Source organism: Stenella coeruleoalba (assembly GCF_951394435.1).
Source record: "Stenella coeruleoalba genome assembly, chromosome: 8".
In the NCBI taxonomy this organism is placed as follows: Eukaryota; Metazoa; Chordata; class Mammalia; order Artiodactyla; family Delphinidae; genus Stenella; species Stenella coeruleoalba.
Genome location: NC_137154.1, coordinates 5,936,483 through 5,961,046, shown reverse-complemented (window position 1 = coordinate 5,961,046; position 24,564 = coordinate 5,936,483). Strand labels below are relative to the sequence as shown.

Sequence of the window (24,564 nt, the reverse complement as noted above, 5' to 3'; positions counted from 1 at the left end):
TTCCCTTTATGCCCACTTTCTGGAGAGTTTTTGCATAAATGCGTGTTGAATCTTGTCAAAATCTTCTTCTGCATCTATTGAGATGATCATATGGTTTTTATTCTTCAATTTGTTAATATGGTGTATCACATAGATTGATTTGCGTATATTGAAGAATCCTTGCATCCCTGGGATAAATCCCACTTGATCATCGTGTATGATCCTTTTAATGTGTTGTTGGATTCTGTTTGCTAGTATTTTGTTGAGGATTTTTGCATCTATATTCATCAGTGATGTTGGTCTGTAATTTTCTTTTTTTGTAGTATCTTTGTCTGGTTTTGGTATCAGGGTGATGGTGGCCTCATAAATGAGTTTGGGAGTGTTCCTTCCTCTGCAATTTTTTGGAAGAGTTTGAGAAGGATGTGTGTTAGCTCTTCTCTAAATGTTTGATAGAATCCACCTGTGAAGCCATCTGGTCCTGGACTTTTGTTTGTTGGAAGATTTTTAATCACAGTTTCAATTTCATTACTTGTGATTTGTCTGTTCATATTTTCTATTTCTTCCTGGTTCAGTCTTGGAAGGTTATACCTTTCTAAGAATTTGTCCATTTCTTCCAGGTTGTCCATTTTATTGGCATAGAGTTGCTTGTAGTAGTCTCTTAGGATGCTTTGTATTTCTGCGGTGTCCATTGTAACTTCTCCTTTTTCATTTCTAATTTTATTGATTTGAGTCCTCTCCCTCTTCTTCTTGATGAGTATGGCTAAAGGTTTATCAATTTTGTTTATCTTCTCAAAGAATCAGCTTTTAGTTTTATTGATCTTTGCTATTGTTTTCTTTGTTTCTATTTCATTTATTTCTGCTCTGATCTTTATGATTTCTTTCCTTCTACTAACTTTGGGTTTTGTTTGTTCTTCTTTCTCTAGTTCCTTTAGGTGTAAGGTTAGATTGTTTATTTGAGATTTTTCTTGTTTCTTGAGGTAGGCTTGTATTGCTATGAACTTCCCTCTTAGAACTGCTTTTGCTACATCCCACAGGTTTTGAATCATCGTGTTTTTGTTGTAATTTGTCTCTAGATAGTTTCTGATTTCCTCTTTGATTTCTTCAGTGATCTCTTGGTTATTTAGTAACGTATTGTTTAGCCTCCATGTGTTTGTGTTTTTTACGTTGTTTTCTGTGTAATTGATTTCTAATCTCATAGTATTGTGGTCAGAAAAGATGCTTGATATGATTTCAATTTTCTTAAATTTAGTGAGGCTTGATTTGTGACCCAAGATGTCATCTATCCTGGAGAGTGTTCCGTATGCACTTGAGAAGCAAGTGTAATCTGCTGTTTTGGGATGGAATGTCCTATAAATAGCAATTAAATCTATCTGGTCTGTTGTGTCATTTACAGTTTTTGTTTCCTTATGGATTTTCTGTTTGGATGATCTGTCCATTGGTATAAGTGAGGTTTTAATGTCCCCCTCTATTATTGTGTTACTGTTGATTTCCTCTTTTATAGCTGTTAGCAGTTGCCTTATGTATTGAGGTGCTCCTATGTTGGGTGCATATATATTTATAATTGTTATATCTTCTTCTTGGATTGATCCCTTGATCATTATGTAGTGTGCTTCCTTGTCTCTTGTAACATTCTTTATTTTAAAGTCTATTTTATCTGATATGAGTATTGCTACTCCAGCTTTCTTTTGATTTCCATTTGCATGGAATATCTTTTTCCATCCCCTCACTTTCAGTCTGTATGTGTCCTTAGGTCTGAAGTGGGTCTCTTGTAGATAGCATATATATGGATCTTGTTTTTGTATCCATTCAGCAAGCCTGTGTCTTTTGGTTGGAGCATTTAATCCATTCACGTTTAAGGTAATTATCGACATGTATGTTTCTTAATTGTTATGTGTTTGTTTTTGTAGGTCCTTTCCTTGTCTTGTGTTTCCCACTTAGAGAAGTTCCTTTAGCATTTGTTGTAGAGCTGGTTTGGTGGTGCTGAGTTCTCTTAGCTTTTGCTTGTCTGTAGAGCTTTTGATTTCTCCATTGAATTTGAATGAGATCCTTGCTGGGTAGAGTAATCTTGGTTGTAGGTTCTTCCCTTTCATCACTTTAAGTATATCATGCCTCTCCCTTCTGGCTTGTAGAGTTTCTGCTGAGAAATCAGCTGTTAACCTTATGGGAGTTCCCTTGTATGTTACTTGTCATTTTTCCCTTGTTGCTTTCAATAATTTTTCTTTGTCTTTAATTTTTGTCAGTTTGATTACTATGTGTCTCAGTGTGTTTCTCCTTAGGTTTATCCTGCCTGGGACCCTCTGTGCTTCCTGGACTTGGGTGGCTATTTCCTTTCCCGTGTTAGGGAAGTTTTCGACTATAATGTCTTCAAATATTTTCTCGGGTTTTTTCTCTCTTCTCCTTCTGGGACCCCTATAATGCGAATGTTTTTGCATTTAATGTTGTCCCAGAGGTCTCTTAGGCTGTCTTCATTTCTTTTCATTCTTTTTTCTTTACTCTGTTCCACAGCAGTGAATTCCACCATTCTGTCTTCCAGGTCACTTATCTGTTCTTCTGCCTCAGTTATTCTGCTATTGATTCCTTCTAGTGTATTTTTCATTACAGTTATTGTATTGTTCATCTCTGTTTGTTCTTTAATTCTTCTAGGTGTTCGTTCTTTAATTCTTCTAGGTCTTTGTTAAACATTTATTGCATCTTCTTGATGTTTGCCTCCATTCTTTTTCCAAGGTTCTGGATCATCTTCACTATTATTATTCTGAATTCTTTTTCTGGAAGGTTTCCTATCTCCACTTCATTTAGTTGTTTTTCTGGGGTTTTATCTTGTTCCTTCATCTGGTACATAGCCCTCTGCCTTTTCATCTTGTCTATCTTTCTGTGAATGTGGTTTTTGTTCCACAGGCTTCAGGATTGTAGTTTTTCTTGCTTCTGCTGTCTTCCCTCTGGTGGATGAGGCTATCTAAGAGGCTTGTGCAAGTTTCCTGATGGGAGGGACTGGTGGTGGGTAGAGCTGGGTGTTGCTCTGGTGGGCAGAGCTCAGTAAAACGTTAATCTGCTTGTCTGCTGATGGGTGGGGCTGGGTTCCCTCCCTGTTGGTTGTTTGGCCTGAGGTGACCCAACACTGGAGCCTACCCAGGGCTCTTTGATGGGGCTAATTGCAGACTCTGGGAGGGCTCACACCAAGGAGTACTTCCCAGAACTGCTTCCAGTGTCCTTGTCCTCACAGTGAGCCACAGCCACCCCCCCCCCCCTCCCGCCTCTGCAGGAGATCCTCCAACACCAGCAGGTAGGTCTGGTTCAGTCTCCTATGGGGTCACTGCTCCTTCCCCTGGGTCCTGATGTGCACACTACTTTGTGTGTGCCCTCCAAGAGTGGAGTCTCTGTTTCCCCCAGTCCTGTTGAAGTCCTGTAATCAAATCCCACTAGCCTTCAAAGTCTGATTCTCTAGGAATTCCTCCTCCCGTTGCTGGACCCTCAGGTTGGGAAGCCTGACATGGGCTCAGAACCTTCACTCCAATTTGTGAGTCACCCACCTGGCAGTTATGGGATTTGATTGTATTGTGATTGTGCCCCTCCTACTGTCTCATTGCAGCTTCTCCTTTGTCTTTGGATCTGGGTATCTTTTTTGTTGAGTTTCAGTGTCTTCCTGTCGATGATTGTTCAGCAGTTAGTTGTGATTCCTGTGCTCTCGCAAGAGGGAGTGAGCGCATGTCCTTCTACTCCACCATCTTGAACCAATATAAAATTTTTTTCTTCTTTTAGCTTATGTATATCATTGGAAATAGATTAAACTACTTGTGATCAGACTTGTTACAAAGAATCCCCCCTTAGCATACTTGATAATTGGCAATCTTCATAAATGCAGATTCTACATAGGTTAAGTCTGAAAGTTTTTAAAGTTGAGGTATAATTGACATGTAACATTATATTAGTTTCAGGTATACAACATAATGATTCAGTATTTGTGTATATTGCAAAATGATCACCACAATTAGTCTAGTTAACATCTGTCATCATATATACTTACAATTTTCTTTCTTGTTGAGAACTCTTGAGATCTACTCTTTTAGCAACTTTCAAATATGTGATACAAAAAAGGTAGTTGCCGTGCTGTACATTATACTCCCGTGACTTATTTATTTTATAACTAAATCCTTTGACATAATCTCATTGGCCTTTGATAACTTCCTTGCTTTCTGGCCCAACAAGATACCCATCTCATCTTGTACAGTTCTACTTTAGGCCCAGAATCAGCCATTTCTCCTTTTTAGTGAGCACTGGTATTTAGAGAACACATTCTGAGTACCAGGAGTGTTTGTTGCTTCTTAGTTTTTAATGACCATTTTAACAGGTGTGAGGTGGTATCTCATTGTGGTTTTGATTTGCATCTCCCTGATGATTAGTGATGTTGAGCATTTTTTCATGTACCTGTCCATCATCTGTATGCCTTTTTATGGAAAATGCCTATTCAGATCCTCTGCCTATTTTTTGATTGGCTTGTTTGTTTGCTATTGAGTTGTATGATTTGTTTATATTTTTTGGTTATTAGCTCCTTACCAGATATATGATTTGCAGATTTTTTCTTCCTTTTCATTTTGTTGATGGTTTCATTTGCTGTGAAGAAGCTTTTTAGTTTGATGTAGGTTCCACTTATTTATTTTTACTTTTGTTGCCTTTGCTTTCAGTGTCAAGTTAAAAATATCATCGCCAAACCCCATGTCAAGGAGGTTACTACTTATGTTTTCTTCTAGGAGTTTTATGGTTTCAGGTCTTATAGTCAAGTTTTTAATCTATTTTGAGTTAATTTTTGTGTATGGTGTAGGATAGTGGTCTAGTTTCATCCTTTTGCAGAGTATTTACATTTTTAATTTGAAAATAATTTTTGATTTATAGAAGAGTTGTAAAAACAGTACACAGAGTTCTTATATACTGTCCACCCAGATTCCTCTGCAGTTAATATTTTAACATCTGTAACACCTGTAACAGGCTTGGTTTTTATTGATTGCTTTTTTGTATGAGTTATATTTTCCTTTTTCTTTGCATGTCTATTAAATATTTATTTTCTACTGGATAATGTGATCTATATTCTGTTCTACCTCTGAAGAGTGTTGATTTTTGTTCTAGCAGGCAGTTCTAGCAAGCTAATCACCCTAACCTTGTGTAGGCTTTTAAAATACAGTTTAAAGGGTAGATCTATAGAAAGCCGAGTCATTTTCAAACGCCTCTAACTTGATACCAGATAACCTCCAACTGTATCTTCTCTGTGAATCTTGTTGAGACTTGGTTTTAGGCTTTTTTAGGGTGGATCAGACCTTCTTCTTGAATGTGTTTTTTACTACTAAAACATTACCTTTTTGCCATCTCAGCTGGACACCATCAGTTTTATCAAGTTCTCTCCATTCTGGCTGGGCCTGAAGGCCAACATTTCCCACCATTGCTTCACCACTAATTTCTTGTTCCATTTTCAACTCCATTGCAACTGCTCTCTGGGAAATCTTATATAGTCTCACCGCTGTATGCATAGCCCAGCCCTTGGCCAAAGGCTCATGGGGAGCTTCCATACAGACTTTTGGTACCCACTTCTGCACAGTTCCCTCCTCTCCCGTGCCCTGCCTTGCAGATTCCAGGTACTTTCACAACCCTGAGCTCTATTCGCTGTCTCCTCAGCTTAATGGAACCACTGTGCTCTGCTTGGGCTCCAGCTCTGTCCTCCATGGGCAGGAAAATTTCCCCAGGCAGACATCGAGGGCAATCATAGGGGTCATGTCATGAGTTTCCCTTCTCTCAAGGATCACAGCTTGTGCTATTTATTGCTCAATGCCTGAAAACAATTGCCTAGTATATTTTATCCAGTTTTATAGTAGTTTTTGGTGGGAGGGCTTATTTGGTACCAGTTATTTCATCACTGCAAAAAGGAGAAGTCCCAATATATGGTTTTGATGTATGTTCACATTGCCACAAGATTGAAATTTTTCTATCTACTTTTTCTTTAAGAGTTGAAGAGCTATGTCAATAAGTAGTTTGATATTGATATTATATCATTCTTTCCCCCTTATCTCCACCCTATCTCAGCAAAAAGGTGCAAATGTAAACTCATTTTCAAAGATCATGCTGGTTTATTTAGTAGTTCTTTCAGCAAGGGCTTAAGGAATATAAACATATTGAGTTTCTCATTCTTTAATGGTAGTTTGGTTCTCTTAAAAGTCCAGAGTCAAAGTGAATTTTCTTCAGATCTTTGAAGATAGTACTCAGTTATCCTCTGGCATCTAGCATTGTTGATGAGAAGTCTAACTCATGTTTCTTTTGGCTAATTTGATTCTCTTTTGTAGCTTTTAGGGTTTTCTCTTTATCCTTGTTATTCTGGGTTTCATTGTGATGTGTTTAGCTGTGTGGCTCAGTCATTCTTTATTCTGAATTTTTTTAATTTTTTTTAGTGTTTTTGCCTTTTAGAAATCTGTTCTTAATGTCTTTTATCTTTTCCTTCTTTTAATTGATAAATAATTCACATGTCATAAAATATACCATTTTAAAGCATATAATTCAGTGGTTTTAAGTATATTCACAAAGTTGTACAACTGTCATCACTATTTAGAACATTACATTTTCATCACCCGCAAAAGAAACCCTGTACCCATTAGCAGTCACTCCCCTTACCCCTACCCCCTGTCCTTTGGCAAACACTAATCTGCTTTCTGTCTTTATGGATTTGCCTGTTCTAGACATTTCATATAAACAAAATAATACACTATGTGGCCTTTTGTGTCTGACTTCTTTCACTAAGCATAATGTTTCCAAGATTCATTTATGTTAGTATGTAGCATGTAACAGTACTTCATTTCTTTCTCTGGCTGAATAATATTCCATATTTTGTTAATCTGTTCATCATTTGTTGGACATTTGGGTTGTTTCCACTTTTTCCTACTATGAATCATGCTTCTATGGACATTCAAGTACTACTTTTTCTTTTAAATATGCTCTTTTACAGTGTCTAATCTACCATCCATAGGGTTTTCATTTCAAACACTGTATCTTCAATTTCTAAGATTTCTAATAGGGTTTTTGGCTGTTACTTTCTGTTTAATTGATGGCAGTGTATTCTTGTTTCATGGCTTCTTTTTATATTTGAGGGTATAAAATACAGAGCACTTATTTTTAAAGTTCTTTTCAGATTGTTTTATTAACTCTGTTTCCTCAGGTATACATTTTGTTGGTTGATATGTGTCCTATTTTTCATGGTATTGGTCTTCACTGGTTGGTAATTTTTAGTTAAGAGCTAATTGTCCATGACCCTTTTGTCCTGAACACATCCTGCATTGACAGCCTTCCAGTAGGAGGTTCTCTGGGTTGCTGAGCCCTAATCTGCAGGGCACGTATCTTGGATTAAACTTTGCTTGAGTGGAAAGATAAAAGGCTCTTGTATCTTAATAGAATATATAGTTCTGAGTCTCATCCGTACTTATATTACATGGCTCTAAGGCCCTCAGCCTGCATCACTGATGCTGCTACTAGCATCACTTGGCTTTTAACCAACCCTCAGGTAGGCAGGTGGCATCCCTTTGGCTTTTGTTCATGTTTTGGTCCCTTGCTTATACCTCCTATGTGTGGCCTCTGTGGCTCTTGCTCTTAAACCTGTTAGTGTTGCAATATTAGCTCCATTTTTTTTTTCCATTCCATGCCTCAAACATGGGGCATCTTTGGTCCTTACTTACCGTTGTGGATTCTCTCTCTCTTTTTCCTTTCGAAGATTAGGGAAGAATACCTCTCTATTTCTGGTCTATAAAGATTTCTCTTTTCTTTTTTTCTCACTATATTTTGTTTTGTTTTAATTTTTATTTATTTGGCTGTGTCATGCGGTAGGTGGGATACTAGTTCCCCGACCAGGGATCAAACCCGCACCTCCTCCATTGGAAACGTGGAGTCTTAACCACTGGACCACCAGGGAAGTCTCTATGACTATGTTTTATTAAAATTTAAAAATACTTGTTTTATCATTTTATGTGTTTGAATGGGAAGATGAAATTTCAACATATGCTTGACTTATCTTGAAACAGAAGGCTTTTTATTTAGTTCTACTGTTTTACCTTTTCACATTTAACTCTAGTCAATCCATCTGGATTTTTTTTTTTTTTTTTTTGGTGTATGGAGTGAGTTAATTGAAATTAATTTCCCCCAAATAACTACTCATTTAAAAAATCATTATTAAGATTTCTAGAGAATTCCAAGTTATTGACAAACCTTTTTCTCATGTATCTACATGTTTTCCCTATTTTTCACTGTATTACCACTTTATAGGATTGAGGAACAATTTTTTCTTATTTCACAGAAAGGTAATTGAATCACAGAAAAAAGGGGGTCACCCTAGGTCAGAAAGTCAGTCAGTGGTAAATCTGAAGATTGATGTAAGTCATCCTGGTTTAGTGCCAACTTCATTAAACTTCAGTGTAGCATAACCTTGCTGCCATATTATCTCAAGCTTTGTTACTGAATTATATTTGAAAAACAAACTAATGGCAAGAAAAATATTACCCATTAAGATTGATAGCTAGAACTTGATCTTCTTTGAGATGGTTAAAGCTTATTAGATATATGGTATGAATGTTTTAGAAGAAAGTTGTGCTATTATTTTAGGATATATGTTATTGTTATTAAAATTTTTAAGTTGAATTCTTTTATAATATCAACATTGTCAACCTCATTTATAAGGTAGAACGTTCAGGGCTTCCCTGGTGGCGCAGTGGTTGAGAGTCTGCCTGCCGATGGAGGGGACACGGGTTCGTGCCCTGGTCTGGGAAGATCCCACATGCCGCGGAGCAGCTAGGCCCGTGAGCCATGGCCGCTGAGCCTGTGCATCTGGAGCCTGTGCTCCGCAATGGGAGAGGCCACAGCAGTGAGAGGCCCGCGTACCGCAAAAAAAAAAAAAAAAAAAATATAAGGTAGAACGTTCAGAGACTGAGATATATATTTTTATTCATATTTAGTTCTCCATTCTAATACTACTATAGAGGGGAAATAAGGGATGGCATTTTATAAAATGGGAGATTTGGGTTTTTTTCCCTTTATAATATTAGTGCCAGGGTACAGAAAGAAAGAAGGATGGCGCATACTTTGAGGTTCTATCTGTTGATGATGATCCAGGACTCACTGATGCTTTGTGTAGAGTTCTGAATCAACATATGTAAATATATGAAGTGGTTAATTGACAATTAAATTAGCAAGAGTTTGCTTCTCTTGGGTAAAAAAAGGCATTAGGCATTAGGTAAATGCCTGAGAGGGTCATTCTTGAATTTTTCTGTTTTAAGTTCTAAATTAGCTCACTTACCATTGTAAAGCAATTATACCCCAATAAAGATGTTAAAAAAAAATAAATTAGCTCACTTACTGGATTTGTGTTATTAAATAATGAATTGATTTATTTAAAAATATAAGAATATCAGAGCTATCAACTCTGAAGATTGTGGCATTGGATATGTCCTTGTGGAAATTAAGTGAAAATACAAATTGATTTAGCAAATTTTCAATTTGTGTAAAATTGAAAACATGTGATTAAATGTCTTATCCCCATAAAATAATTCTAAATGTTTAAGCAATTTGCTGATGCATAGCCATCTCCAGTCATATTTAAAATTTTGCAGATAATCTTTTCATCAGGGAAGAGACTTCTTGGCTTATCAGTTTAATAACTCCAGAAACTGGTGCTTATGCAAACTGCTTGTTCTATTCTGCCACCATCTCTTCTCACACAGAAATACAGTCTATACTGCCTGGACTCTCTGCAGAGCTGAGCTGGACTTCAGAGGAAACCAGCTATTCTCAGGACGTGTCAGGGGTAACACCCTTCCAGATGATTTTTGAGGCAAGTTTTGCTGTGGTTCTATAAATTAATGATGTTTTGATTCTTATTTTTCTACAAATGTAATAACAGGAAAGAAAAACCTAGGTCCGTTACAGTTCAAAGTTGAAATGAAATAAGGCATTGGTCCCCAAACTTCCGTGTGCCGATTTTAAATCACCTGGGAGCTTTCAAAATAGTGATGTTTGTGTCCCACTTCAAGAGGTTGTGATTTAATTGGTCTAGGGTGCTGGATTAGTCTGCTTAGGCTGCCATTAAAAAAAAATACCACAGGTTGGGTGGCGTAAACAACAGAAACTTATTTTCTCATACTTCTGGAAGCTAGAAGTCCAAGATCAAGATATCTTGTCACTGTTCACATGACCTTTCCTCTGTATGTATGTGGAGAGAGAGCCTTCTGGTGTCTTTTCCTCTTCTTACAAGGACACCAGTCCTATCAGATTAGGGCGCCCCCTTATGACCTCATTTAACCTCAATGACATTCTTAAGGCCCTGTCTCCAAATACAGTCACATGGAGGCTAGGGCTGCAACAGATGAATTTTGGGGGACACAATCCAGTCCGTAAGATGTGTGGCCTGGGCTTTGGAATATTTTTAAAATCCCAGATGATTCCTAATGTGCAGGTAAATTTGAGAACCACTGAAGTAAACCATTATTTGAATTTGGATCTCCTGAAAAAGAAAATAAAAATGGATTCCCAGTGCAGATCCTATTTAGATACATTTTTATTAGGTTGGTTTAAAGATCTTTATTGATTTTTTTGTAGCCCAGATTTATGAGAGTGACAATTGAGTTCTCCATTCCCTTTAACAATTCTCGGATCCCCTATCTTGCTTCCTTTGAACTGGTAGAGACAAAGAATTAGAGTACTTTAAATGTTCTCCCAAAAAGCACTTGGGAGGCCTTTCTCCATGTTGGAACAATTATATCCTTCTTCTAAAAGGAAATGACTATGGTATCGGGACAAAAGATATCCGTGGCTGTGCCTTATCTTGTTTAGGGGAACGAAGGGTGAACAGTCTGGAGCAATTAATGGTTAGTCAGCTCTAAAACTATTAATGTCAAGTAGCAATAAAAAAGCTGATTTCAGTGAGCCAAGGAAAGCAGTTCTAGAAAAGGAAATCATGTGTTTTAGCCAGTCTGAACAAACAATGGTAATTCTTATACCTAACATATATATTATTTAAGCCTCCTGACAACTCTATGAAATGGATAGGACAAGGATAATCATCACCCCATTTTACAGATACAAGAAAACTGAAATTCAGAGAATTTGACTGACTTTCCCAAGGTCATACCAAAGTTAAGGACAGAAATAGAATCTGAATCAAAGTCTTACTCATATTGATCAGTGCTGTTTCAATATTCATTTCTTTACTCGGAAACCTGTGTTTGTTCACGACAGCTTCACTGTGCTAGACAGAGTCCCAAGACATGTTACTTGATCCCAAGGAACTTGGAATCTAAAGGAAAAGATAGATAAGTAAACAAATAATTACAATGCAGTGTAATATATATCATGATACAGGTATGCACTGATGCTGAGGTAGCTTAGAGGAAGGGTACCTAACCCAATGGGAAGTTGTCAAGGTCTAGAGGTCTTTGATGAGACCGAAAAACAGATTTTCTGGGTATAAGAAGTTCAGAGACTTGAAAGAACAAAAATTTATCATCAGAGTGATAAAGTTTCTTTCTTTTTTTGTTTTGTTTTTCCTTATTGCAAGAGCAGTGTTTCCCTCAGGAAAATCAAAGTGTGCATTTAGAGTACAGATAATTGACTTAATCAAGGTAGCCACTATTAACATCTTGGCGCATATTTTTTCACGTAAGAGTGGGACATTTTAGTTTAAGCCTTCCAGAACAATACAGTTCCAATCTATGGCCGTGGAAGTAGGTGGCTGGAAATGAGTGGAGGTCAAGGTTGTTGGAGTTGAGGAGGTCAGAGAATTATGAGACCAAATTGTTGCTTAGACTGGTCATCTGTTTGTATGTGGAAGTCAGCCAAGATGATGGCAGGACAGAGGATGATGGCAGAGGATGATGGCAGTACAGAGGAGAACTGTGAGCTTATAGAGTACAGAGGAGAACTGTGAGCTTAGTGCCCAGTAATCAGTTGGTGATAGGTGGGGCGAGGTAAGAGCAGTATAACCTAAGAGGAACAAGGATTTCCTGAAAGTATTTGCTCTATTACATCTCATTGTCTCTGATACTGTGCAGCTATTTAAAATATTTTTAAAATAAATTTATTTATTTATTTATTCTTTATTTTTGGCTGCATTGGGTCTTGTTACTGCGTGTGGGCTTTCTCTAGTTGCCGGAGCGGGGGCTACTCTTTGTTGCGGTGCACAGGCTTCTCATTGCATTGGCTTCTCTTGTTACAGAGCATGGGCTCTAGGCGCATGGGCTTCAGTAGTTGTGGCTTTCGGGCTCAGTAGTTGTGGCGCACGGGCTTAGTTTCTCTGCGACATGTGGAATCTTCCCGGACCAGGGCTCAACCCGTGTCCCCTGCATTGGCAGGCGGATTCTTAACCACTGTGCCACCAGGGAAGTCCCTATTTAAAAGATTTTTGAATGAAGAGAATGAGAAGAGAAAAAGGGGAGGTTGTGAAAGATTTCATCATACACGTATATCTCAACTGGGAAGAAGGGTCAAGTGGCAAGGTTTATAGCAAAGGCTAGTGAATGGAGACCTCCATGAAAAAGCGGTAATAAATGATCCACTGCTTTGGGCATGTGAGGAGAGCTCATTCCAGGGAAGACTGAGGAAAACTTCATTTAAGAGAGATGCTGGTTTTGTGTTTATGCTCAGTCAGTCCTGCATCTTGGAGTCCATTAGGCTAGATAACATGTCTTTCCAAAAACAATTTGATTTTTGCAAGATCTTCTTGATGAATTTATCCATTTTTGTATTTATTTTTGCCATGATACAAAATGATAAAATGGGTAGAGATATACATATATACGTACAAACCTATCTATCTATCTTTGTATTTCTCTATTTCTCTATTATCTATCATCTATCTACTTACCTATTTAAGCAAAGAGAGAGAGAGACAGAGACACTGACTTTCTTTTAGAAAGTCATATAGAACCCATAACCACATAAGTTCATGTTTGAAAATATAAAACAGCTCCCATATTGTATCATATGATTAGACTTGTATTTAAAGGCTGAAACATGTGCTTCAATAGTAGTTTCCGCTGCCCAGGGCTGGCAGCATATGTTTTTTCCTAACAACATGTAAGTAAATTCACTGCTTCTGAAGGTATGTCAGGCCTGGGGTACTGGGTTTCTAACACCCAACTGTAAAAGGCTGTAAAAGACTGTGTAGTGTCCCTCCCTCCCTTCCTTCCTTCCTTCCTTCCTTCCTTCCTTCCTTCCTTCCTTCCTTCCTTCCTTCCTTCCTTCCTTCCTCCCTCCCTCCCTCCCTCCCTCCCTCCCTCCCTCCCTCCCTTCCTTCCTTCCTTCCTTCCTTCCTTCCTTCCTTCCTTCCTTCCTTCCTTTCTTTCTTTTTCTCTCTCTCTCTCTCTCTCTCTCAATAATTTATGAGTAGATCTTAAAAGGAGCTATTTGCTTTGTGTTAAGTATCCTCCACTGACCTGACATTATGTCACTTTATCTTCTCAGTCTGGATTAGGTGCCAATTGTTCTTGTGTATTTCTTTAGCATCTCTTATATATTTAAATCATAAAGCTTCTTCACATTGTCATACAAATTATTTATTTTGTCTTTCTCTTCTACTTAAGTGTAAATTCTTCAAATTCAGAGATTGTTTTATTTATCTCTGTAAGCCTAAGTACATGATAAGCTACATTAAGTGTTTTATCAGTGAATAAATACACATACATATTCAGTAGTCATGTTTAAGCATTGCCCATCAGGCTCCATAAAAAATAATGATAGATTACGTAGTATCTGATTCAGATAGCTATGTGTACAGAAAATGAACATTCTTGGAGAGGCAGCGTTTCATAGTGAAATGTGGGCTCTGGAGTCAGATCTAGGTTTGAATCCCAGTTCTGCCACTTAATTAGCTATGTGTGACCTTGGACAAATTAATTCGCTTATTTAGTCATTATCCTCATCCATAAAGTGGGGGTATTTCCTACTTGTATATAAACTGCTTGGCATGTAGCAGGTGTTCAGTAAATGGTAGTTCCCATCCTTACTAATTGTAGACCCTCTCTGGTAGCTGCTCAAGGAACTTCCACTTACTTGGTTGCCTTACTGCTAGATATAATTAAGCCCTTTCTGTGATATACCCTATAATCACTAAGTTACAAAAGTTTGAAACTGTTCCAAGAAGTTGTTTTGGAAGTGTTAAGTATAGGAAATGCTTTCAAGAGACCATTGCTTTTCTACTATTTGAACACTTTATAATAAAAAAATTTAAAAGAAGGATGTGACTATGGTATGTATGCTGCAATTACTGTTTAATTACTGCTGTTTACATGTGTGAATAATCCTAGATTTGTTTCCAGAATTTTTTAATAATCCCCATCCATTTTTCTAATACTTTCAAATATTTTTATAATAGTTTTTCTAATTATCCCCACCCATTGCACAGTTCTTTTTTTTTTTGTTTTAAACGACAATAATCATTTATTATGTATCACAATTTCTGTGGGTCAGGAATTGGGGTGCTAAATTTTGGTTCAGGGTCTCCCCTAAAGTTGCAGGCAGATGTCAGCTGGGGCTGCCATTGCACAGTTCTTGATCTCTTTTTCAGTGTACTTATAAAGAGTATTATATTTCTTTTTATTTTTTAAATTTTTATTTATTTATATTGCGGTACGTGGGCCTCTCACTGTTGTGACCTCTCCCGTTGCGGAGCACAGGCTCCGGACGCGCAGGCTCAGCGGCCATGGCTCACGGGCCCAGGTGCTCCGCGGCATGTGGGATCCTCCCAGACCGGGGCACGAACCCGTGTCCCCTGCATCGGCAGGCAGACTCTCAACCACTGCGCCACCAGGGAAGCCCATAAAGAGTATTATAATAGTTTATCCTTCATTAGATATTTACATGTTTCTTCTTTATTGTGTTATGAGATTTTTGGGGTCTGGGACCTTTCTTCTCTTTTAATATACACTTAGTACATGGCTCTGTATTTTCTGAGCCACTAATAAGAACTTACTGTTTGGACTTCCCTGCTGGTGCAGTGGTTAAGAATCCGCCTGCCAGTGCAGGGGAAACAGGTTTGAGCCCTCATCTGGGAAGATCCCACATGCTGCAGAGCAACTAACCCCGTGCGGCACAACTACTGAGCCTGCACACCTAGAGCCCGTACTCCTCAACAAGAGAAGCCACCGCAATAAGAAGCCCGTGCACCGCAATGAAGAGGAGACCCCGCTCGCTGCAACTAGAGAAAGCCCGCGCGCAGCAGTGAAGACCCAACGCAGCCAAAAATAAAAAATTATATAAATAAATAAATTTATTAAAAAAAGAAAAGAACTTACTGATTTCTGACTCTATTTCTTCTTCACTGACTTCTCCATTTTTTCGGAGACGCATTTTAACTTCGGTTTTAGGGACACTATATTAAATATAGTATAGGAAAGTGGTTAATACTAAAGCTTTGGAGCCAGATCAGGCACACCTTAGCAAAGTTGTTTAACCTCTTTGAAATTCATTTTTTTTTATCCATAAAATGTAGGTTATATGTACCTAATATGGTTTCTGTGAGGGGTAAATGAGGTAATATAAGTAAAATATTTAGTACCATTCCTGGAATAGAGAAAGCCCTCATTAAGTGATAAATCTTATTATATTTGTATGGAGATATCAGGGTATATTGGAAAAAGCATGGACAATTGTTGTTAGATAGACTTAGGGTCAAATTCTGGCTCTATTACTGAACATCTTAGGCAAGTTGCATAACTTCTCTGAACCTCATTTTTTGGTTGTTTTTTTTTTTGCCACGCTGCAGGGCTTGCAGGGCCTGAAGGGATCTTATTTCCCCGGCCAGGGATTGAACATGCGCCCTTGGCAGTGAAACCTCGGAGTCCTAACCCCTGGACCTCAAGGGAATTCTGAGCCTCATTTTTTTTAATCTATAAAGAGGGGATTGTAATACCTGACTTGAGGATTGTTGTAGATATAGCACCTGCACATTGCTTGCCACATAGTAGGCATTCATCAAGTGGTATCTATTATTGTTACCATGTCTAACATATATTTTCAGATTATTCTTTGGTCTTTAAAACAGTTTTGTGAGGTTGAAAGGCTAAGTTTTATGCCTGTTTTGCAGATGAGGAAATAAGGTCCAGAGAAGTTAAGTGATTTTTTTTCATGATTACTGCAGTAATTTTTATAGAGCCAGTGTTAGAACACAGGTCTTCTGACTTCTGAGCTTTCTGCTTTGCAGCTTTTCCTTAAATACAAATGTTTGGATGAATGGATTAAGGTTTAAAAATAGGTTCTTTTTAGTGCCTGCTCCTTTGACTCCACTCAGATTCTTAATACAGATTGACCCACATTAGAATAATAAAGATAGAGTTACTCTTCTCAGCTCCAATGTAAATTACTTTTAAATTTGTTCCAAAAGGTGGTTTTGAGATTGTGGGTTTTACTCTGGTATTTGTTCACGTCTCCTGAAGTTCCATGAAATTAGGTACCTTAGCCCAAGAAGTGATGGCTATTAGATTACCTTTGGTGTTCAGTTTTCAGACCCAAAGATGTTTCCCCTTGGATGTCTGAAAAGCTTTCTGAGGTGTAGTTACTTTTATAAGAAGAAATACCATAATTTAATTCACTTGTGCTCTTGGGTTTGTGTATGTGCAGTGGATGTTTTTGTTATGTTGTTACAGGTTCATGAAAAGCCCAGAACTTTGATGACAGATAGCCTGGTTATAAAGAATTTTTTACGCAAAGTCATCACTGTGCTCCCCAAGGTAAGCTGTTCTTCTGCACAATAACGATTCTCTTGTTTAAGTCATATGTTTTTAAAAGACTTCTACTCTGTAGGGCATGGAAGGATCTGATTGGTCCTCTTTCTTTTAATTACAGTGATCAAAAGTTTTAATATTGAATTGATTTGGTTCCTGTATCCCTAAGGCAGGCTTGATGTTGGTCATGTGACATAGTTGAGAGCCCTTGGATATAGAGAGAACTTTCTTTTGGGTTCTTATTTTCACTGCCTTACTGTTTTATTGTATCACTTTGGATACCTCGTTTCCCTCTTCTGCGTTTCATTTTTCTTTTAAACCTAGATGATAAACTTTGCTGATTATCTCCTTTTTTTCTAAAGTGACTATAAGAGCAACTAAGGAAATTGGTAAAATACTTTGAACTCTGGAAAGCTAAAATTTTTATTATTACCTGTAGTTTGATATGTTCATAAAGTTGCACACAAGTATGCTATATAACTTCCCCTTTTTTTCTGGCATGTTTCCTACTTTTTCTGTCTTAAGCAGGATTCAGTACTTAATTGTTTGCCAGTCATTCTTCCAAGTGCTCTCCACGTACTCACTCATTCAACCCTGCCAACACCCCTTGTGAAGTAGGTTTTATCATCATTCCCATTTTATAGCCAAGGAAATATGGTACAGAGGTTAAATCACTTGCAGGACCAGGATTTGAAATGAGGCAGTCTGGCTCTAGAGTTCCTTATTACCCATTATATTATATAGAAAAAAAATAGAGGTTGAAGGTATAAAATAATTAGAACAGTGAAGTAAATTGGAAGGAGGACATAAGAGATGGGGATAGGGGAAGAAAAAACAAAGAAAAAAGCATGGAATATTCCATATATGAAAACAATGGAAACAATAGAGAGAAAAATTGATAATTCATTTAAGAAGGGGAGAAGAGATACATTAGGAGAACAGCAGAGGACAAAACGGTAGTATTTCCTCATAATTTGTGACTACTTGGAATTGTAATGTAGAACTCAATGTATTTAAGATGCAGAATTTGAACACAGACAAGTGTTAAGTATGTTTAGGGAAAGTGCAATGGAAAAAAAAAGTGATATAAAGAATATCTTCTCCTTTAGGAATTGAGTATGGAAAATTTTAATCCCTATTCTGGTTCATGTTAAATATCACACCCCATTTATTTTGCAGATTAGATTTAATTTTAGTGTAAAGGTGAATGGAATCCTCTCCATGGAGATCTTTGGGTAAGTCCTTAATCCATGGCTTAAGTTTATGCAGTGGCTCTACAATTTTTCTCAGTCATTATTGTCCTATTATTTCCAGTGGGTTCACAGTTTGATTTCTTGACTCGAAGTCACTTTGAAACTAATTTTCTGAGACCTCGCCCCCCACATTTTCTTATTGTAGATTAGTTCTTTTTTTAATAAATTTATTTATATTACTTTTGGCTGTGTTGGGTCTTTGTTGCTGCGCGCAGGCTTTCTCTAGCTGTGGCGAGTGGGGGCTACTCTTCGTGGTGGTGTGCAGGCTTCTCATTGCGGTGGCTTCTCTAGTTGAGGAGCACGGGCTCTAGGCGCCTGGGCTTCAGTAGTTGTGGCACACGAGCTCAGTAGTTGTGGCTTGCGGACTCTGGAGCTCAGGCTCAGTAGTTGTGGCGCACAGGCCTAGTTGCTCCGTGGCATGTGGGATTTTCCTGGACCAGGGCTTGAACCCGTGTCCCCTGCATTGGCAGGAGGACTCCCAACCACTGTGCCACCAGGGAAGCCCTCTAGATTAGTTTTTAATGAGTAAGTAGATTAAACCTTTCATGACTTTCCCTTTCACTAGAATGAGAAAACTTAAAAATAGACATTTTCCCCTTGGTTAATTGGTTACTAAATTTCAGTAATTTCTGGGGTTGGTACTCATGGGCCAAAATTTGTAAGAGGCAGAGATTGGTTTTAGAATCTTTGAGATATGGCTTATCTTTTCTTTGCTTTGCAGGGCAGAGAATGAACCTACTTTGAACCTGTCAAATGGAATTGCGCTTGTCGTAAACCATCAGCATTATGTGAGGTGAAGGGGAAAGCACTGTTGTCCCTCTCCATGTTTTACTCTCTTACTATGAGTATGAATGTGGGCAGAAATTGAAAATGGTCTCAGTTGTCAATTCTTAGTGCCAAGTGTCAGATTCTCTGTAAGAAAATTGAAAGTAAAAATTTTAAGCTATCTGTATTGAAAACGATGATTATTCCTGGCTCCTTGAATATATTTTAATTGACCTGAGGACATGCATGTTCCTTCTCCTCTCCATGCCTTAATTTCTTCCGTAAATGAAACAAAACAAACCCTGCTAACTCCAATCCCATTTAGACATGAGAAGAGAGGAATGACTTTAGAGATTACTTGAACTCTTGGCTAGAGAGATACTATGACTGCAAAGGAATTCTTTGTATATTATTGCTTGTGTATTAGCATTTTGCATAGGTTTAGAAATCATCTTTCTTCCCACCTCTACCTTTTTCAGACTGCAAAAAAATCCATGGAGGAGGTGGAAAATAAATGGAGTAGAACCCTGTGCTTTGCCTTCCTGTACTATCCAGTTACCACAGAACCCAAAGTGAACATGAATTATAGCAAGAAAATGCCTAACTTATGTTTAAGTCCAGCGAATCTATTCTTTATTCAGTAGTTTCTGCCTCCACTTATATGCCCTGGATCAACACTGGTAGTCATAGGATCTTAAGGCTTGAAGAGACTGTCTATGGTTTTTCAGTCTGTTTTCTTACTTTTGACCAAAATTACCTCTCAGATTAGACTATGTTTTATTCTTTAATATCTGCAGGACACAAAACCCCCACCCCACATCTTTATTTAGTAATCTTCTAGCATCATACAATCCCTACAGGCAGACGGCCTTGCTATCATAGATTGACTGGAAGAGTTTAAGCCTCTAAGCCAATGTTTGTGGACATATTTCCCTGGGTGACCTGATTAGTTTAGAGAAAGGGGGAAAGGTTCATTAACATTTCTTTTCTGTTTAGAAAAGAGTTGTTGGAAAGTAAGCAAATACCAAATTTCACTAGATTCTTTCTAGAAGAGAAAGATGTTCCAATTTTTTCTCATTACTCCTACCAAATAGTAACCTCAGACTTCTTCAGGGGAAGGTGTAGCATGTGTAAAAGCAGAAACCTAAGTATCATGAGGCCAGTTTTAGGTCATTTGTGATTCAGGGACCCCTGACCCCCACCCCCACCATGCTGATCTTTGAATGATCTTGGAAACTTCTGCTCAGAAACATAGAGTAATTTTAGTGGAGGGAATATACTTTTGAGAATATAAAACTGCCGTTAGTGGCAGCAAAAGCAGGAGCCATGCTATAATTCCTGAAATGCCAATTTGTCTACTTTTTCCATTCCCTGTGATTCACTGAGTGGGACACAAGTTACTTATACCAACAAAATTTATGTGGTGGATGATATGGTTATGCATATGCTAGAAGTTATAAAAAGAATTTTGAATTCCCTTTAAAATAACTTCTTAAGAGGGAAAAAAGCTAAATTTGTCTTACCTGTTTTTTGACAGTACACCAAAATTTGGTGCAACTGAATTACTCTGCAGCAGAATCCACCCCGTGCTAGGACATCCAGTCATGCTCTTCATCCCTGATGACGTGGCTAAAATGGGCTTGTTGGGGGAGCTGATACTGACTCCAGCTGCTGCTCTCTGTCCTTGCCCAAAGGTCTTTTCCAACCAGCTGAATAGGATTTCTTCAGCTTCCATATCCTTTTAATGACAGAGTCCACCAAAATGTTCAAATTCATTGTCTTTGAAAATGGATTTTTATATTTCAATTCTAGAAAAGCCTCTAGCATATAAACTCTGTATCTAGAAGCTGGTACGATTTGTATAAAAACAAAAATCCAATATGAAAGCTAAGCTTGAGAATTTTTCCAAGAAACTTTAAACTATAAAATATGACAAGTGCCACACTGTTTTCATATAATCCAGTATGACTGAAGCATGGAATGAATGGTGCAAGAGGGAGAGAGGAGGCTGGAAAAGTAGTTTGGGGTTGAATATGGTGGATCTTGAGTGCCACACTAAGGAGTGTGAACTTTATTCTCTATATAATGGGAAACCATTAAATGTTTTAGGAATCTCTAGCAGCCTTGTGCAGGATGGGTGGGAGAGAGACGTCAGTAATCACTAATTAAATAAGTAAGTGAGCTGGGCAAGAGCTATTAAGTGCATGAATTAAAAGTGTGATGAACATGGAAAGGAGAGACTTATCACCGGAAGGAATCAACATGATGAGGTAACCAGTTCGTTGTTTGACTAGGGAGAGATTAGGGGCAGAGAATGGCTAAAGTTGATGTCAAGAACTCTATATCCAGAATAGGCAAATTTATAGAGACAGAAAATAGATGGGGAATGATTCACCTGGGAGTGATAAAAATGTCCTAAAACTGATAGTGGTGATGGTTGCACAACTTTTTGAATATACTAAAACCAATTTAATTGTACACTTTAAATGGGTGATTTGTATGATATGTAAATTAAATCTCAGTAAAGCTGTTAAAAACGATTTCCATAGATGGCCAACAGAATAATGATACTGGCAACAAGATCTGAGGAGTGAAGAAGATTAGTCTGGCTTTACATAAGTTGCATTTATGGTGCCTGCAGGGCATCCTTTAAAAATGGCAAGCAGCCATATAGAAATTTTGGTCTGGAATTTGCAAGTGGTCAGATTTAGAGAAATAGATTTTACAGCCTCAGCGTTTTCTCCGTAGGTAACTATAGTATAGTATAGTGCTAGGGCTAGAGCGTGACACAGGAGTAAAAATGCTAGATTCACCACTAATTAGTTGTGTGACTTTGCACAACTTACTCAACCAGCCTAAGCCTTTATTTCCTCAGCTTTAGTATGGGGATAATAATACCTACCTCATAGACTTATTTTCCCTTGCGAAGGTTTCTCTTGTTGTTGTTCTTTTGGGATTTGTTTGTTTTAGGGTTAACTATATAATAATCCATGTGAAGCTCCCAGCATATTGCCTGACACATAATATAAGTGTTTGATAAATGTTCAGTATTATTATGATTATATGATTGAAGCTGTAGGAGTAAAGGAAGTTGTAATAGAGTATAAAGAACAAGAACAGAAGAGGGCCAAGGTCCTGGTATGTTAAATGTCAGCTGAGGATGTCTTTAAGGAGGAAGAAGGAGCCAGGATAGTGATAAACACTGTGTGTGGACATTTCATATTTTAAAACATGCTTTTTCTTAATATCTAGATCATACAGAAGAGTATAAATAAAATATGAAAGTTTCTCTTCGTCCTCATCCCATTCTCAAGAGGGAATAAGACAAATTTTCTATCCTCTTGGAGTTTACATTTTCATGGGAAAATTTAATAAATAAATGGATGTTAGGTAATGATATGTGCAGTGAAGATAAAATAATGTGGGTAAAGAGATAATGATGGGAATGTCATTTTAAATATTATGGTCAGTGTAGACTCCAGGGAGGTGATGTTTTAGTAAAGAGAGAGAGCTAACTATGAAAACTGGTGGGATTTCAGTTTCTGAAAATGGCAAACTAGGTAATTTAGACCAACCCTCCTAATGAAGACAAAGGCTGGATGAAATACCAAGACATCATAAAAGTATCTAACAGCTAGTGAATAGGGAGGAATTTCTGGGCCGTGATTTAGGAAAGAAAGGAATTACAAAAAGCTGAGCCCAGCACTGAGGGCTCTTTTGCCCTAGGGTCATTTGCCAATTAGAGCAAGTAGCTGAGAGACTAAGACAACTTCTGAATCAACGCAGGAGAAGAAGGCCAAAGAGTTCAGGGCCTGCTGAGCTTGGGAGTGCTGTTAAAGACATCTCTTGTTTTGGACAGGGATAAGTAAAAGGCTATACTTTAAGGAGTAAGGTGAACCTGAAATAAACCATCCTTCAGTGATGTGCATTTATTTTGGGGGGTGGTTTAGGCAGGCCAGAAAATCTTAAACTTTGAAATTGGTTTAAGGTGATTCTAAATTTCTAATTCTCCCAGATGCCTTGTAGAAGCAAACAGAAATTCTTGCTAGAGGAAGATAACTGCATCTATGCTTCAAATTATTTAACAGATACTTAAATATAACATCCAGCTCCCATGTGCATGCACACATTAACATACACACACACACAATCAGGTACAAGAGAAGACAAGGAGGCGTGAACAAGAGCTAACAAAAACAAAAGCAACAGCAACATGCACTGGGACTCCAGATAATTGCTAATATCAGATACTGATTTTAAAAATAAAAAAATATGCTTACTATGTTTATGAAAATGAAGGCAAGCTTAAAAATTTTGCCAGGGAACTGAAACTATTGAATGTGACATAATTTTAAAAAGAACCAAACAAATTGTAGAACCAAAATATACAATAACCAATATTGAAATTCAGTAGGCAGGTTTAACAGCAAATTAGACACAGCATAACTGAATTTACGAACCAAAATATAAGGATAGCAAAAACTGAGCAAAACAAAGCAAAGTGAGACAAAGGATGGAGAATACAGAAGAGATAAACAGTGAGAGGAAACAGTGAGACATTCTAATGTACATTTAATTCATGTTCCAGAGGAGAAGAGAGAGAAAAATGGGGCAGAAACTATATTTGAAGAGTTAATGGCTGAAGCAACTAAAACAGATTTCAAGCTGAACAATCAAGCAGGTTAAAAAAAAGATATCCACTCCTTGGGACTTCCCTGGTGACACAGTGGTTAAGAATCCGCCTGCCAATACAGGGGATATGGGTTCGAGCCCTGGTCCGGGAAGATCCCACATGCCGCCAAGCAACTAAGCCCGTGTGCCCCAACTACTGACCCCGCATGCCACAACTACTGAAGCCCATGTGCCTAGAGCCTGTGCTCTGCAACAAGAAAAGCCACCACAACGAGAAGCCCACGCACTGCAGCGAAGAGTATCTCCCGCTCGCTGCAACTAAAGAAAGCCCGTGTGCAGCAACGAAGACCCAATGCAGCCAAAAATAAATAAATAAATTTATAAAAAATATATATCTGTCTATATATCCACACCTTCTAGAAGATCAAAGACAAAAAGAAAATCTTAAAATCACCCAGGGAAGACAGACAGATTTTCTTCAAAAGAGAAACTGACAGCTGACTTCCTCATACCAACAGAAAGTAGTAGAATAATAGTGTTAAGGTCCTGACATAAAATAATCATCAACCTAGAATTCCATACCCAGTAAAAATATTCTTCAAGATAAAAGGTAATGAACCTACCTATATATTATATTACTGTTATAATCCATACAAGAAGAAGAATTAATTCAACTGACTAGAGCATAGTGTTTTGACTGTACATTCTTGGTGGGATATTCTAAGGATGAAATGAACTGCAAAGAACTCTTAAAATTCATTAAGTGGTCTTGATTCTTAGTAATAATATTGGTATTATTATATTAAAATTGTGTGCATACTTATGTAAAAACAAATAAGTAATTATGTTAACATTGTTAGGAACCAAATTTTTTAGCATAAGATAGAAGATATATGAGTGTAAATTCAAAGAAATAAGAATCTTTAAAAGTAACTTTGAGACAGAATTGAAAATACCAATGTGAATCCCCAATTTTTCTGACTTTAAAAATTATATATTTCTTAGCTCTGTCCACTAAAAAACCTTAGAAGCAATGAACACTCGTGGTACTCAGAATGTGTCCTCTAAATACCACTGCTCACTAAAAAGGAGAAGTGGCTGATTCTGGGCCTAAAGTAGAAATGTACAAGATGAGCTGGGTATCTTGTTGGGCCAGAAAGCAAGGAAGTTATCAAAGGCCAATGAGATTGTGTCAAAGGATTTAG

The 24,564-nt window shown here is 37.7% G+C and overlaps 1 protein-coding gene across 1 annotated transcript in view; it reads left to right on the top strand.

Moving 5' to 3' along the window:
• Positions 1-24,564, top strand: part of TOP6BL (TOP6B like initiator of meiotic double strand breaks) — a 92,887-nt gene that overhangs the window by 33,168 nt on the left and 35,155 nt on the right. The window contains exons 4-8 of the mRNA XM_079928656.1: positions 9,717-9,826; positions 16,632-16,715; positions 17,889-17,944; positions 18,684-18,755; positions 20,265-20,460. Of these exons, the coding sequence (XP_079784782.1) occupies positions 9,717-9,826; positions 16,632-16,715; positions 17,889-17,944; positions 18,684-18,755; positions 20,265-20,460 (518 nt within the window). The remainder of the gene's footprint in view (positions 1-9,716; positions 9,827-16,631; positions 16,716-17,888; positions 17,945-18,683; positions 18,756-20,264; positions 20,461-24,564) is intronic.